Source organism: Euprymna scolopes, chromosome 29 (assembly GCF_053919585.1).
Source record: "Euprymna scolopes isolate OS-2025 chromosome 29, ASM5391958v1, whole genome shotgun sequence".
In the NCBI taxonomy this organism is placed as follows: Eukaryota; Metazoa; Mollusca; class Cephalopoda; order Sepiida; family Sepiolidae; genus Euprymna; species Euprymna scolopes.
In genome coordinates, this window is record NC_136510.1 from 115,480,697 (window position 1) to 115,494,905 (window position 14,209).

Here is a 14,209-nt window from a genome sequence, read left to right on the forward strand (position 1 = left end):
CATTACTTAGGGGGAATTTATCCAAAGATCACTAAAGATGATAGTCCAAACACAATTTTCCTTTCAGTTGGTGGAATGATGACAAGAAGACAAACAGTTACAAAATATTAGATGATTTCTTTATTCCTCAGCCAGCCGATTGATGATGTCAGGAATTCAAACTTGTATAGCTACATGGTCTCTCTTCCACCCTTCGCCTCTAAGGGCATCAGCTTCACTAGAGTCACTGTCCGACTCTCATCTCTAACTGACTCTATCACTTTGACTTTGATTGTCTGATCCTGATTAACTACCTCGAACCCCATGTCAATATATTGTGAATCTCCTTTTTTTATGATGTCAGAGGTGTGCTGTTAACCAACATGACTAAATTTTACATGGATTTTACATGTCTGTTCAAACACACTTTTAACAAACAAAGAATTCCCAATTTTAATTGTTCAATATCTAACCTATTTTTGATCATTATCTATAAACTCGCATTGTCCATTCTTTTAACTGACATATTTAATATCGAGTTATTTCTAAAAAGCATGGACAATCGCTCTGTTTCTGACATAAATATTTAGTTATTTCTAAAAGAATTAACAATCGACTGCATTCCTAGGATTTCAATTATCCATTATCTTGTAACACTTGCCTACAGGGTTCGATTCTAGCTTTTTCCCAATATCATTTTCACTTATCTAGTCTGCCTTCTTACTTACATGAGAAGGGGACAGCCCGTCTTATGTAACACCTATACTGTCTGCAATCATGAGATGAGGGAAGAGTCTAGGGAAAATTGCTGCTTACCATTAAAGCGTCCGCACATAGGTGCATTATGTGAAGTAAAGCTTTTACAACTGGGTAGTCTCGCAAAGTAATGGAAAATCTTATGGCTCGTGTGGTATATCTTGCCGGTCAGATACATAAAGTGAGGCTGCAGGGAGAACGGGGATGATAAGTGATGAATCCTTAGAGATAGTTGCATGGGAATGCTTGGAGACTTGTTGCATGTGACTGACTGTGTTTTCTTTTTTATTACTATTTTTCTCTTCCTTCATTTTATTTTGTGTTACAATACAATAAAAAAAAAACATTAATATGAAATAACCTTAATTCTCTACTGACATCCATAAAATATATCACAACCCCATACCCCAAGGAAACGAAATATGCAACAAATCTAGATGTAAAATATGTCACCACATCAACACCAACGACACATTCATCCCCGCCCAAGCACCAATCAACATATAATTGAAGCACCAAATAAGAAAAGATTAGCGAAAACATGTAAACATAAAATTTGTTCATATTATACAATTTTAACTAGATATTTGACTGGTGCCATATTATAAATGTGCTCCAGAGATAAAATATTCGATAAAACTTCTATAGCTGCACACTTATCTGGATTGGAACAGAAATTGCATCATACTGGAAGGATTATAAAATTTACGTTTTTATTATAAACTATAGGGAATTATGAAATGATACTTGCATCTGGAAGATGATCCACTACATGCCTCATCTGTAAATTAACAAAAGATCTTTTTTTATTTGATAGATATGGTAAATAAAAATTAATTTTTGTATTGATTCACATTTTAATTTCTATCTTCTAAAATATCGTTTTTTAAAAAAAAAGTATTAACTATCTTTTATTTTTTTTATTAAAAAGTGCTTCAAAAGTGACACAATTAATTTAAAACCAAATATATTTACTTTCAAGTATTTTCGATTTTCCTCATTAACCCTACCATCAATGCATCAAAAGCCTCTGTACGGACCAATCAGAGTATGACACACAGGTAAGAATTTTAACCAACTATTCTCCACAGCAACTGCCTCTTCAAAATAATAAAAAAGCTATCAGCAAAGCATCACATATAAGCAGATAGAATCTAATTACATAAAAATGTATAAAAAAAATCATCTCCCACAAATACCAATGGTATTTGACTTTAATAATAACACCAAAAAACTCCAAAACTTTCTCCAACAGATATTCAAACAAATGCAATAAGACGGTCCCTCAACACAATCTATATATCTATAAAAGTGAAAGTGTCTGTGTGTGTGTGTGTGTCTCTGTGTGTCTGTATGTGTCTGTGTGTGTGTGTGTGTACATTTCCCTACGCAATAACTCTCTCAATTTTTAGTCTACAGACTCGAAATTTGATATACAGGGTACTGAGATTTGGAAAAATCGATGTGATCGGTTTTTGGCCAGAAATTTGGCGATTAAGGGGTCAAAGTTCAACGATTTGACCTTTGAGAACTCTACCAAACTCCTCCGAGAATTTTGGGTCTAAACACTTGAAATTTTATATATAGGTTCCTTGGACACGGGTCTAACTTAATAACTTGATTTGAGCCCAAAACAATAAATTTAAAGGAGTCATAATAGGGGTCAAAGTTAGAAAAATTGACCTTTTTTTTTTCTCAGCATACATCTCCAAACATCCAGGCAATGCCGGGCACCAATGCTTGTATATATATATATATATATATATATATATATATATATATATATATATATATATATATATATATATATATTAGTGTTGGGACGATTAATTGGAACCGGAATAGGAAATCTGAAATGCCACTGGTCATCTTCCCTAAATACAATCTATAAACACTTAAAATTTAACTCTGCTGCTTCCATTTGACCTAATTAAGGAGGTCAAATAGAAGTCACTAAGTTAACATTTGCTGCGAGACAGCGTTTGGGTTTGTTTACCCAACTTTGACTGTTTTTTCCCCCAACAGATGTTGAGGAAGGGGAAACCAGCTCCTCATTGTCCAGATTGATTAGCAATTGTCTGATATAAGGGGAGTTTGTCCCCACATTGATCAAAGCTGATTGCTTCTGGACGTTTCCCAGTGCAATTGCCGGGAACAGTGTCTTAGCTTGGAATTAGTTTCCCTTTTTATACGAAAAAGCTGAACGAACACAAGACGGGCTGAAATAGTAATAATTTTGTAAAAATTGACGTAAATAAATCTAGACGCTACACGTGTTTCCAAATCGTAGATATTATTATCTAGCGGGTATATAAACAGTTCTAAGTGATCGTAACCCGTCCCCCCCCCCCGGGAGCGTGTGCAAAAGAAGCCTTTGCGAGACATACACGAAATGGTCACATACATTTTGCCTTTTATATATATAGATTATATTCTTATGCATCATTTATGCCTTCATCTGATTCAATAGTTTTACTGTGACACTTAACTGTAATCCATTTTATAAATAGTGACCCCAACATGATCTGAAAAAGCAGCCTTTTTTTACATTTTGTTTCACCTATACAAATTACTGGAATAGTTATCCATGTTTAGTTAAATCATTAAAAATAAGAAGTTTGGAAGCATGTAGTCTAGTATAGTATAGTATAGTAAAGGCCCTTTGAGACAGACTTACATAGATTTTGTGACTAGAAAATCAATGTCAGAATTAGCTGTCAATTAGTCACAGACCAAAAGTGAAGTGTATGGGACATGCATAAATGCATTAAGTGGTTAGAATAAACAAGCAACACGGGTCTCATAAGTGAAAGGGAAAGTTACTATACAAGCATTAGGAACATAGATGATCATAGAAAACAGATGACTAGAGTGAGAGGTGATAATATTAAACCTCTGAAAGGTGAGTAGTTGAATACCCCTCTCTCTTTCTCTCTCTCTCTCTCTCTCTCTCTCTCTTTCTCTCTCCTATCTTTCTATCTTATTCCCTTTATATATCTTTTCTCAGCACAACTAAACAAAAGTCTTTCCTAGAAATTAATAGAAACTAACAGATAGAATATTATTCATGATTAAGATTATCTACCGGGTATGAGCCCCAACCAGCAGAAAATGACAACTAGCAGAAGCAGAAAAAATAGTGGAATAAAGCTTCTATATCTGCAAACGTGTCTACATCATGGGATTGGGACACAAATTACTTCAGTCTAGAAAAATTGAAGATTGTTAAGAAACAGGCGACAAATCAATTTATTTAAAAACGTCATTGTAAACAAAAGCAATATTGTGTATTTAATTATCAGGCCGAAAATAGTAATATATCCAACAATCATGAATATTAATTAAGTTATTTATAGTTACAAGTAATTTTATAGAAAATTGGGTAAAATTAAAGTTTTCTTAGCCATAATGTAGACAATAAGAGTCTACATGCAAGGAACAAAATACATAAACGAATATTTGAGATTACTTCTTCATCGTTGCATGATTTGTTGTCTATAGTGCTAGACTTTTTTTTTATTAAAAAACAATAGTTGTTGTTCAACTCAATGAATTTTCGTAATTTTTGGATATATTACGATATCCGTCATGACAATTAAGTATGCAATATTGTTTTTCCTTAAAACAATATACTTAAAAAATCGATTTGTCAACTATCTTAACAAGAACCATAAAATAATATATAAAATAATTTTATATAAAAATTACATATAAATATAAAAATAATTATATATAAAATTATATATACATATATAAAATAATTATACATAAATATTACATATAAATATATGAAATAACATATATAAAACATAAAAATTACATATAAATATATGAAATAATTATATATAAAATTATATATAAATACAAAAAAATAATTATATATAAAATTATATATAAATATATAAAATAATTTTATATAAATTACATATAAATATATAAAAAATTATATATCAAAATTACATATAAATATATAAAATAAGTATATATAAAATTATATATAAATATATAAAATAATCATATATAATAATTACTTATAAATATATAAAATGAGTATATATAATAATTATATATAATAATTATATATAAATATATAAAATAAGTATATATAAAAATTACATATAAATATATAAAATAATTATATATAATAATTATATTTAAAGATATGAAATAATTATATATAATAATTATATATAAAGATATAAAATAATTATAAAAATAATTATATATAAATATATAAAATAATTATATGTAAAAATTATATAGAAATATATATAATAATTATATATAATAATTACATTTAAATATATGAAATAATTATATATAAAAATTACATATAAACATATAAAATAATTATACATAATAATTATATATAAATATATAACATAATTATACATAATAATTATATATAAATATATAAAATAATTAATATAATAATTACATATAAATATATGAAATAATTATATATACATATATAAAATAAGTAAACATTTCTATTATTATAACATAGTGCATACGAGTGCATGGGAAAATATCAGCAGCCACAAACTGAAATACATATGAACACTCTTGAATTTTCTTAGTATAATAATTTTTTGAGCTCATCAAATTGATATATTTTCTGCTAACGCAGTGAATTACTTAAAAATAATTCCAGTAATCAATTCTTTATTCACCTTGTTTTTACTGACAGAACTAATACATATATGTTATATATATATATAATTAATTCAGTAGGAATGTTGATCTTAGCTTGCTATAAGATTACACCTGACAAATATATATAAGGTTATTGATTTTGCTGATTTTCTTAATGTGTGATAAATTTTTCATCTTCATCGTGTCTTTAACAATAACTCTTTCATACACCCCTAACTATACATAGATATCTGACTGGTGTCATATCATAATTGTTCTACAGAAAGAACTGAATAAAGCTTCAATACCTGCACACTTATCTGAATTAGAACAAAAATGCCTAAATGCAAACGGATTATAAAATTCACTTTCTATTATTATTTATTGGGAATTATAGAATCATACTTGCCTCTGGAAGATGATCCTCTATATGCCTCACCTATAAATTAACAAAAAGACTTTATCATTATTGGATAGATATGGTAAATACATTTTTTATTAATTCACATTTAAAATGTAATCTCTTAACCCGGCATCTGAAAATAAGAAATAATAAGCATCTTATCATTTTTTTCTGTTTCTTAATAGCTTTTCAATGTTACTTTGAATTATGTATAACTTTGAAGTTATACTTATCTTGGAAGTTATGTTTTTTTTTTCTTTTGGGGTTATCACGGTTGTAAATGGTTTAAAGTCACCTGGCAACCTTTTAAAAACCATAGAAATCAATAAATTGTCACTAATAATTTCACCAGACATTTTTAACATGTTGAGGTGTTGTAATATTTATCATATATTATATAATATTTATTATAAATATCTATTTACAGGGTATGATTAAAAAAAAATTGGAATGTTCAATTTATACACAGGGGTAATAAGAACTGACCAATCAAATGGAGCTGTGTTCTGCTAGCAACTAATCAGAAACTGGAATCACTCCATAAAATATACCAAATCTTTCAGAATTTCCAAACATAATTTTTGTGCGCACACAAGAAGGAATTTTGCTGTTTGCTTTACTTTTTGGAATTCAAGATTTCTATCCTATGGGAAACCCTATTCTTAGTTTTCGTCTTAGCTTTTACAATTCAAAGCTTCTCTGGATTGAATGAATGCCATTTAATTTGGAACAAGATTTCTTTTTTCTTCTGGAACTAAAATGGCTTATAATTCAGAACAGTGAATGAATAAAAGCTTGTTTTTAAAAGAATATGCAAATTATTTATTCTCTTTGAGGTTGCTGTTTAGGCACGACTAATTATATAAGGAAGTTGTATTCACTTTAAAATAGAAAAGTGAGTTTTGAAAATCAAATAACTCAACTTTATGTATGTATAGATAGATAGGTAAGAAATTATAAAATGATACTTACCTCTTGAAGATGATCTTCCATATTCCTCACCTGTAGATGAACAAAAATGTTTTATCAATTTTTAGTAGATATGGCAAGTGTAAACCATTGATTTTATATTCATTTACAGTTTAATTTCCATCTCCTAACACATCATTTCAACATACAATGAACTATTAATTATTTTCTTTTTCTATTAATAACATGCTTCAAAACTGATACTTCTATTTTAAAACAAGATATTTCCCAATGAGGATTTATAATTATTTTTTGTATTTTTTGGACTATTATTCTCATCTTAGTTGTTTTTTTCAAAACATTTCGATTGATGTATTCATACTGGATGTTATTGGTGAATAGTTAAAACATGTTTGATTTATTTGCTTTCCCAACAAACACAACCATTAGAAAATTTAAAACATAAATATTGACAAGTCTTTTTAAATTTTTTTATTAATAAATCTAGGTCCATTCTGTTTTTTTTGATATGATGAATATATATTTTTTAGATGAGGATTTATAATTATTTTTTGTATCATTTGGACTATGATTCTCATCTTGGTTGTTTTTTTTTCTCAACGTTTCGGCCGATGTAACCTCTAACCATCTTCAGGTACGTTGGGAAAGTACATAAACCAAACATTTTTTCACTATTCACCAATAACATCCAGTGTGAATACACCTGCAGATGGTCAGAGATTACATCAGCCGAAACGCAAAAAAAAAACAAGCAACATGACAATAATAGTCCAAATAATACAAAAATAAAGATATTTCTCTTCTAAAAATTTAATCAGTTTTTTCTTCCAGATATTTAAAATTTTTCTAATCAATTTTTAATCTATAAACTGCTCTGTTTACTTGCACAATTCAAACATTACTTGTATTCGTTTGTGTTGTTAAAGAATGTCCTAATTACCTCCCTTTAAGAATAACATTCTAATGCACCTCTAACTATATAATCAGCTATGCCAACATCTACATGCACATATTTGAACAAAAATACATACACACATACTATCTCAAGCAACTACAATACTACAGGTACATAAATGACATCTTTCTCATTTGCCCACACAGCATAGAGACATTGATAAACTTCTATTAAAACAACAACAACTATCACAACAGCATAAAATTCACTACAGAACATTCCTCCACACATATCTCCTTGTTCGAGTCAACATTACTAATAATCACATCATCACATCACTATACACAACACAATATGCAATAAACCTGCTATTACTGTGAAACAACATCAATTTAATCTTCATTCTCTGTTGACATACACAGAACCATCAAGACCATCACAACCAGGAAGGACTGTACAGTGTCTGACACAGTGATTCTCGATCATCAGACTACAGACGAAAGCACACATGAAGGTGAAGCCTGTGTCGTTCCTCTTCGAAGGAGTGCCCAGCGAAGACGATCGCCACCTCTCTATGTTATGTAGCTGGTACATATTGGAGACATGTTTAACAGGGACTCAAAACAGGGGATGACGATGATGATGACAAGACTGAGGGAGAGACATTTATATAGTTCTTGTTAACACAGAGAAGGGGACACATTACTTGAGGGGGGATTTATCCAAAGATCACTAAAGATGATAGTCAAAACACATTTACCTTTCAGTTGGTAGAATGATTACAAGAAGACAAACAGTTACAAAATATTAGATGATTTCTTTATTCCTCAGCCAGCCGATTGATGATGTCAGGAATTCAAACTTGTATAGCTACATGGTCTCTCTTCCACCCTTCGCCTCTAAGGGCATCAGCTTCACTAGAGTCACTGTCCGACTCTCATCTCTAACTGACTCTATCACTGTGACTTTGATTGTCTGATCCTGATTAACTATATCGAACCTCATGTCAATATATTGTGAATCTCCTTTTTTTATGATGTCAGAGGTGTGCTGTTAACCAACATGACTAAATTTTACATGGATTTTACATATGTCTGCCCAAACACACTTTTAACAAACAAAGAATTCCCAATTTTAATTGTTCAATATCTAACCTATTTTTGATCATTATCTATAAACTCGCATTGTCCATTCTTTTAACTGACATATTTAATATCAAGTTATTTCTAAAAAGCATGGACAATCGCTCTGTTTCTGACATAAATATTTAGTTATTTCTAAAAGAATTAACAATCGACTGCATTCCTAGGATTTCAATTATCCATTATCTTGTAACACTTGCCTACAGGGTTCGATTCTAGCTTTTTCCCAATATCATTTTCACTTATCTAGTCTGCCTTCTTACTTACATGAGAAGGGGACAGCCCGTCTTATGTAACACCTATACTGTCTGCAATCATGAGATGAGGGAAGAGTCTAGGGAAAATTGCTGCTTACCATTAAAGGTTCCGCACATATGTGCATTATGTGAAGTAAAGCTTTTACAACTGGGTAGTCTCGCAAAGTAATGGAAAATCTTATGGCTCGTGTGGTATATCTTGCCGGTCAGATACATAAAGTGAGGCTGCAGGGAGAACGGGGATGATAAGTGATGAATCCTTAGAGATAGTTGCATGGGAATGCTTGGAGACTTGTTGCGTGTGACTGACTGTGTTTTCTTTTTTATTACTATTTTTCTCTTCCTTCATTTTATTTTGTGTTACAATACAATAAAAAAAAACATTAATATGAAATAACCTTAATTCTCTACTGACATCCATAAAATATATCACAACCCCATACCCCAAGGAAACGAAATATGCAACAAATCTAGATGTAAAATATGTCACCACATCAACACCAACGACACATTCATCCCCGCCCAAGCACCAATCAACATATAATTGAAGCACCAAATAAGAAAAGATTAGCGAAAACATGTAAACATAAAATTTGTTCATATTATACAATTTTAACTAGATATTTGACTGGTGCCATATTATAAATGTGCTCCAGAGATAAAATATTCGATAAAACTTCTATAGCTGCACACTTATCTGGATTGGAACAGAAATTGCATCATACTGGAAGGATTATAAAATTTACGTTTTTATTATAAACTATAGGGAATTATGAAATGATACTTGCATCTGGAAGATGATCCACTACATGCCTCATCTGTAAATTAACAAAAGATCTTTTTTTATTTGATAGATATGGTAAATAAAAATTAATTTTTGTATTGATTCACATTTTAATTTCTATCTTCTAAAATATCGTTTTTTAAAAAAAAAGTATTAACTATCTTTTATTTTTTTTATTAAAAAGTGCTTCAAAAGTGACACAATTAATTTAAAACCAAATATATTTACTGTCAAGTATTTTCGATTTTCCTCATTAACCCTACCATCAATGCATCAAAAGCCTCTGTACGGACCAATCAGAGTATGACACACAGGTAAGAATTTTAACCAACTATTCTCCACAGCAACTGCCTCTTCAAAATAATAAAAAAGCTATCAGCAAAGCATCACATATAAGCAGATAGAATCTAATTAAATAAAAATGTATAAAAAAACTCATCTCCCACAAATACCAATGGTATTTGACTTTAATAATAACACCAAAAAACTCCAAAACTTTCTCCAACAGATATTCAAACAAATGCAATAAGACGGTCCCTCAACACAATCTATATATCTATAAAAGTGAAAGTGTGTGTGTGTGTGTGTGTGTGTGTGTGTCTCTGTGTGTCTCTGTGTGTCTGTATGTGTCTGTGTGTGTGTGTACATTTCCCTACGCAATAACTCTCTCAATTTTTAGTCTACAGACTCGAAATTTGATATACAGGGTACTGAGATTGTGAAAAATCGATGTGATCGGTTTTTGGCCAGAAATTTGGCGATTAAGGGGTCAAAGTTCAACGATTTGACCTTTGAGAACTCTACCAAACTCCTCCGAGAATTTTGGGTCTAAAACTTGAAATTTTATATATAGGTTCCTTGGACACGGGTCTAACTTAATAACTTGATTTGAGCCCAAAACAATAAATTTAAAGGGGTCATAATAGGGGTCAAAGTTAGAAAAATTAACCGTTTTTGTTCCAGATATTTAAAATTTTTCTAATCTATTTTTCATCTATTAAATGCTCTGTTTACTTGCACAATTCAAACATTACTTGTATTCGTTTGTGTCGTTAAAGAATGTTCTAATTACCTCCCTTTAAGAATAACATTCTAATGCACCTCTAACTATATAATCAGCTATGCCAACATCTACATGCACATATTTGAACAAAAATACATACACACATACCATTTCAAGCAACTACAATACTACAGGTACATAAATGACATCTTTCTCATTTGTCCACACAGCATAGAGACATTGATAGACTTCTATTAAAACAACAACAACTATCACAACAGCGTAAAAGTCACTACAGAACACTCCTCCACACATATCTCCTTGTTCGAGTCAACATTACTAATAATCACATCATCACATCACTATACACAACACAATATGCAATAAACCTGCTATTACTGTGAAACAACATCAATTTAATCTTCATTCTCTGTTGACATACACAGAACCATCAAGACCATCACAACCAGGAAGGACTGTACAGTGTCTGACACAGTGATTCTCGATCATCAGACTACAGACGAAAGCACACATGAAGGTGAAGCCTGTGTCGTTCCTCTTCGAAGGAGTGCCCAGCGAAGACGATCGCCACCTCTCTATGTTATGTAGCTGGTACATATTGGAGACATGTTTAACAGGGACTCAAAACAGGGGATGACGATGATGATGACAAGACTGAGGGAGAGACATTTATATAGTTCTTGTTAACACAGAGAAGGGGACACATTACTTAGGGGGGATTTATCCAAAGATCACTAAAGATGATAGTCCAAACACAATTTACCTTTCAGTTGGTGGAATGATGACAAGAAGACAAACAGTTACAAAATATTAGATGATTTCTTTATTCCTCAGCCAGCCGATTGATGATGTCAGGAATTCAAACTTGTATAGCTACATGGTCTCTCTTTCACCCTTCGCCTCTAAGGGCATCAGCTTCACTAGAGTCACTGTCCGACTCTCATCTCTAACTGACTCTATCACTGTGACTTTGATTGTCTGATCCTGATTAACTATATCGAACCTCATGTCAATATATTGTGAATCTCCTTTTTTTATGATGTCAGAGGTGTGCTGTTAACCAACATGACTAAATTTTACATGGATTTTACATATGTCTGTCCAAACACACTTTTAACAAACAAAGAATTCCCAATTTTAATTGTTCAATATCTAACCTATTTTTAATCATTATCTATAAACTCGCATTGTCCATTCTTTTAACTGACATATTCTGTACTTTCTTGCATTTTCCACGAGAAAGTTAGTCCGCCATATTAAAAAAAAATGGACAAAATAATAATATGGAGAGCTTAGCACTGATATTCAACAAGACCTATATACACACATACACACACGCACACACATATATATATAACAGGACAACAAGAGTATGAAATGAAGACACAAAGCTATATATAGGTAGATATAGAATGGATCATTTATTGAATAATGGAATACAGGCAAAATTTGGGGGGATAGAAGGGACTCCTAATGCTAGGGCATTTCAAAGCCTATTTCTTCTCATCAGAAGAGTAGAGAAGGTGCTAGGTAGCATGGGGGAGATGCGGCGTCTAGTGTAAGGTTAATTAGGGATGAAAAAGATTAAGAGGAATTATAGAATGTTGGGAGAAGCTTTATTGAATTCTAAATAAATAAGGAGAAGCTTATTATATATAGTATGATACATAAGAATATATATGGTCTTTAACATAGTATTGAGATTAAGGGGTATATGTATTATGGTTAAATAGGGGATGTATTGTTGCTGTGTGGTAATTTATTTTAATGGTTTGTGGGGTGTCTATTTTCTATGGAGTGGGAAATTTGGATTAATTCGGGGGGGAGGGGAGGGTTATGTAAGGTTGTAAAACTGAAAGGTAATATGCGGCAATATATTTATAAGTTTCTACTGTTAGGGAGTATGATCATAAGGGGGCGGTCGGAGATTAGGGTGGCAATGACTATGAATGCGTATAACTTGGTGTAAAAGGTTAAGTATACATATTGATGTTAAAATGGGGGAGTAAGGAAACCATAGCTACTTATGAGAGTGGTAAAAATATGCCAAATAATAGTAGGGTAATTATAATAGTACAGAAGATAATAGTTATGACAATTATAAAAATAGTAGTAATAATAAAGCTGAAAATAAATTAGATGTAAAGTTGCATATAAAAAAAATTAATATTAAGAAAAATAAAATAAAATAAAAATAAAGGCAAAATTAAAAGTAAACATTAAAATTAAACATTAAATATAATGTTACCAATAGTTGTGATAAAATTAAATTAAAAAATACTGTTAATAACAGTAAAGATGGAGATAATGGTAGCGGTTATGGTAGCAATGACAGGGGTAATAATAATGATATAAATTATAACGATGATTATAATAATAATAATAACGATGATAAAAACAATAATAATAATAATAATAATAATAATAATAATAATAATAACAATAGTAATAGCGTTAAAAACAGTGCAGTAATAATAATGATAATAATAAAAGCAGTAGTAACAATACTTCTACCACTACCTCCAACATCACCACCACTATTACCAATAATAATAATGTGAATACTGTTAATACTAAATTATTAGGGGTGCGTAATAGAAAGGGATACAGACAAGTGGAGGGGAGGGGTTAGAATAGCAGGAAATGGGGTTGAGGAGTGAGGGGTAAGTGGACTTGTATAAAATAAAGTAAAATAGAGAATACATATATACACACACACATATACGCATACACATACATATATTCGTATTAAAAAAAAAATAGATGCATAATAAGCCGGGAAAGCGTAAGAGTTCGGTGAACAAAAGTTGCAGGCACAAGAGAAAGTTTAAATACGTAAATGAAATTAACCCCACTGAAAATGCACCACCGGACAAGAACTAGCTTATTGCGCTTCTTTGCCATCCATCACTAACCGTTTCCCCTAGTATAGAACTATTGGACAACACCCCAAACTAAATTTCTTTTCTTTTTTTTTTTAAACCACCTATAATCTCCCGCTATCTGAAAAAATCGCCATAAAAACTTCAACTCTTTAATACAAAATATTAGCACACCCTCTGAACTCACAACCATTACATAATTTTAAATAAATTTCCAACCTTGAATAAAAAAGTCTATAGACTAAAAATTGACAGAGTTATTGCGTAGGGAAATGTACACAGACAGACAGACACACAGACAGACAGACAGACAGACACACAGACAGACAGACAGACACGTTCACTTTTATAGATATACTAGCAGGGGTGCCCGGCGTTGCTCGGGTGTTTGGAGGTGTATGCTGGTCAAAAAAAGCAAAAAAACAAAAAAAAATGGTTAATTTTTTAAAACTTTGACCCCTATTATGACCCCTTAAAATTTATAGTTTCGGGCTCAAATCACTTTATTAAGTTAGATCCAGG

The 14,209-nt window shown here is 31.0% G+C and overlaps 1 protein-coding gene across 20 annotated transcripts in view; it reads right to left on the minus strand.

Annotated features, from left to right (window-relative positions):
- LOC145252844 (opioid growth factor receptor-like protein 1) overlaps positions 1 to 14,209 on the minus strand; it is a 106,536-nt gene that overhangs the window by 48,665 nt on the left and 43,662 nt on the right. For 3 of the 20 annotated variants that reach the window (XM_080112837.1, XM_080112838.1, XM_080112851.1), the window contains exons 3-6: positions 9,786 to 9,815; positions 6,746 to 6,775; positions 5,780 to 5,809; positions 1,487 to 1,516 (exon numbers count right to left, since the gene is read on the minus strand). The exons of 2 other annotated variants lie outside the window; for them this stretch is intronic. In XM_080112837.1, the coding sequence (XP_079968963.1) occupies positions 1,487 to 1,516; positions 5,780 to 5,809; positions 6,746 to 6,775; positions 9,786 to 9,815 (120 nt within the window). The remainder of the gene's footprint in view (positions 1 to 1,486; positions 1,517 to 5,779; positions 5,810 to 6,745; positions 6,776 to 9,785; positions 9,816 to 14,209) is intronic. 15 more of the 20 variants (XM_080112839.1, XM_080112840.1, XM_080112854.1 and 12 more) reach the window with 7 other exon arrangements.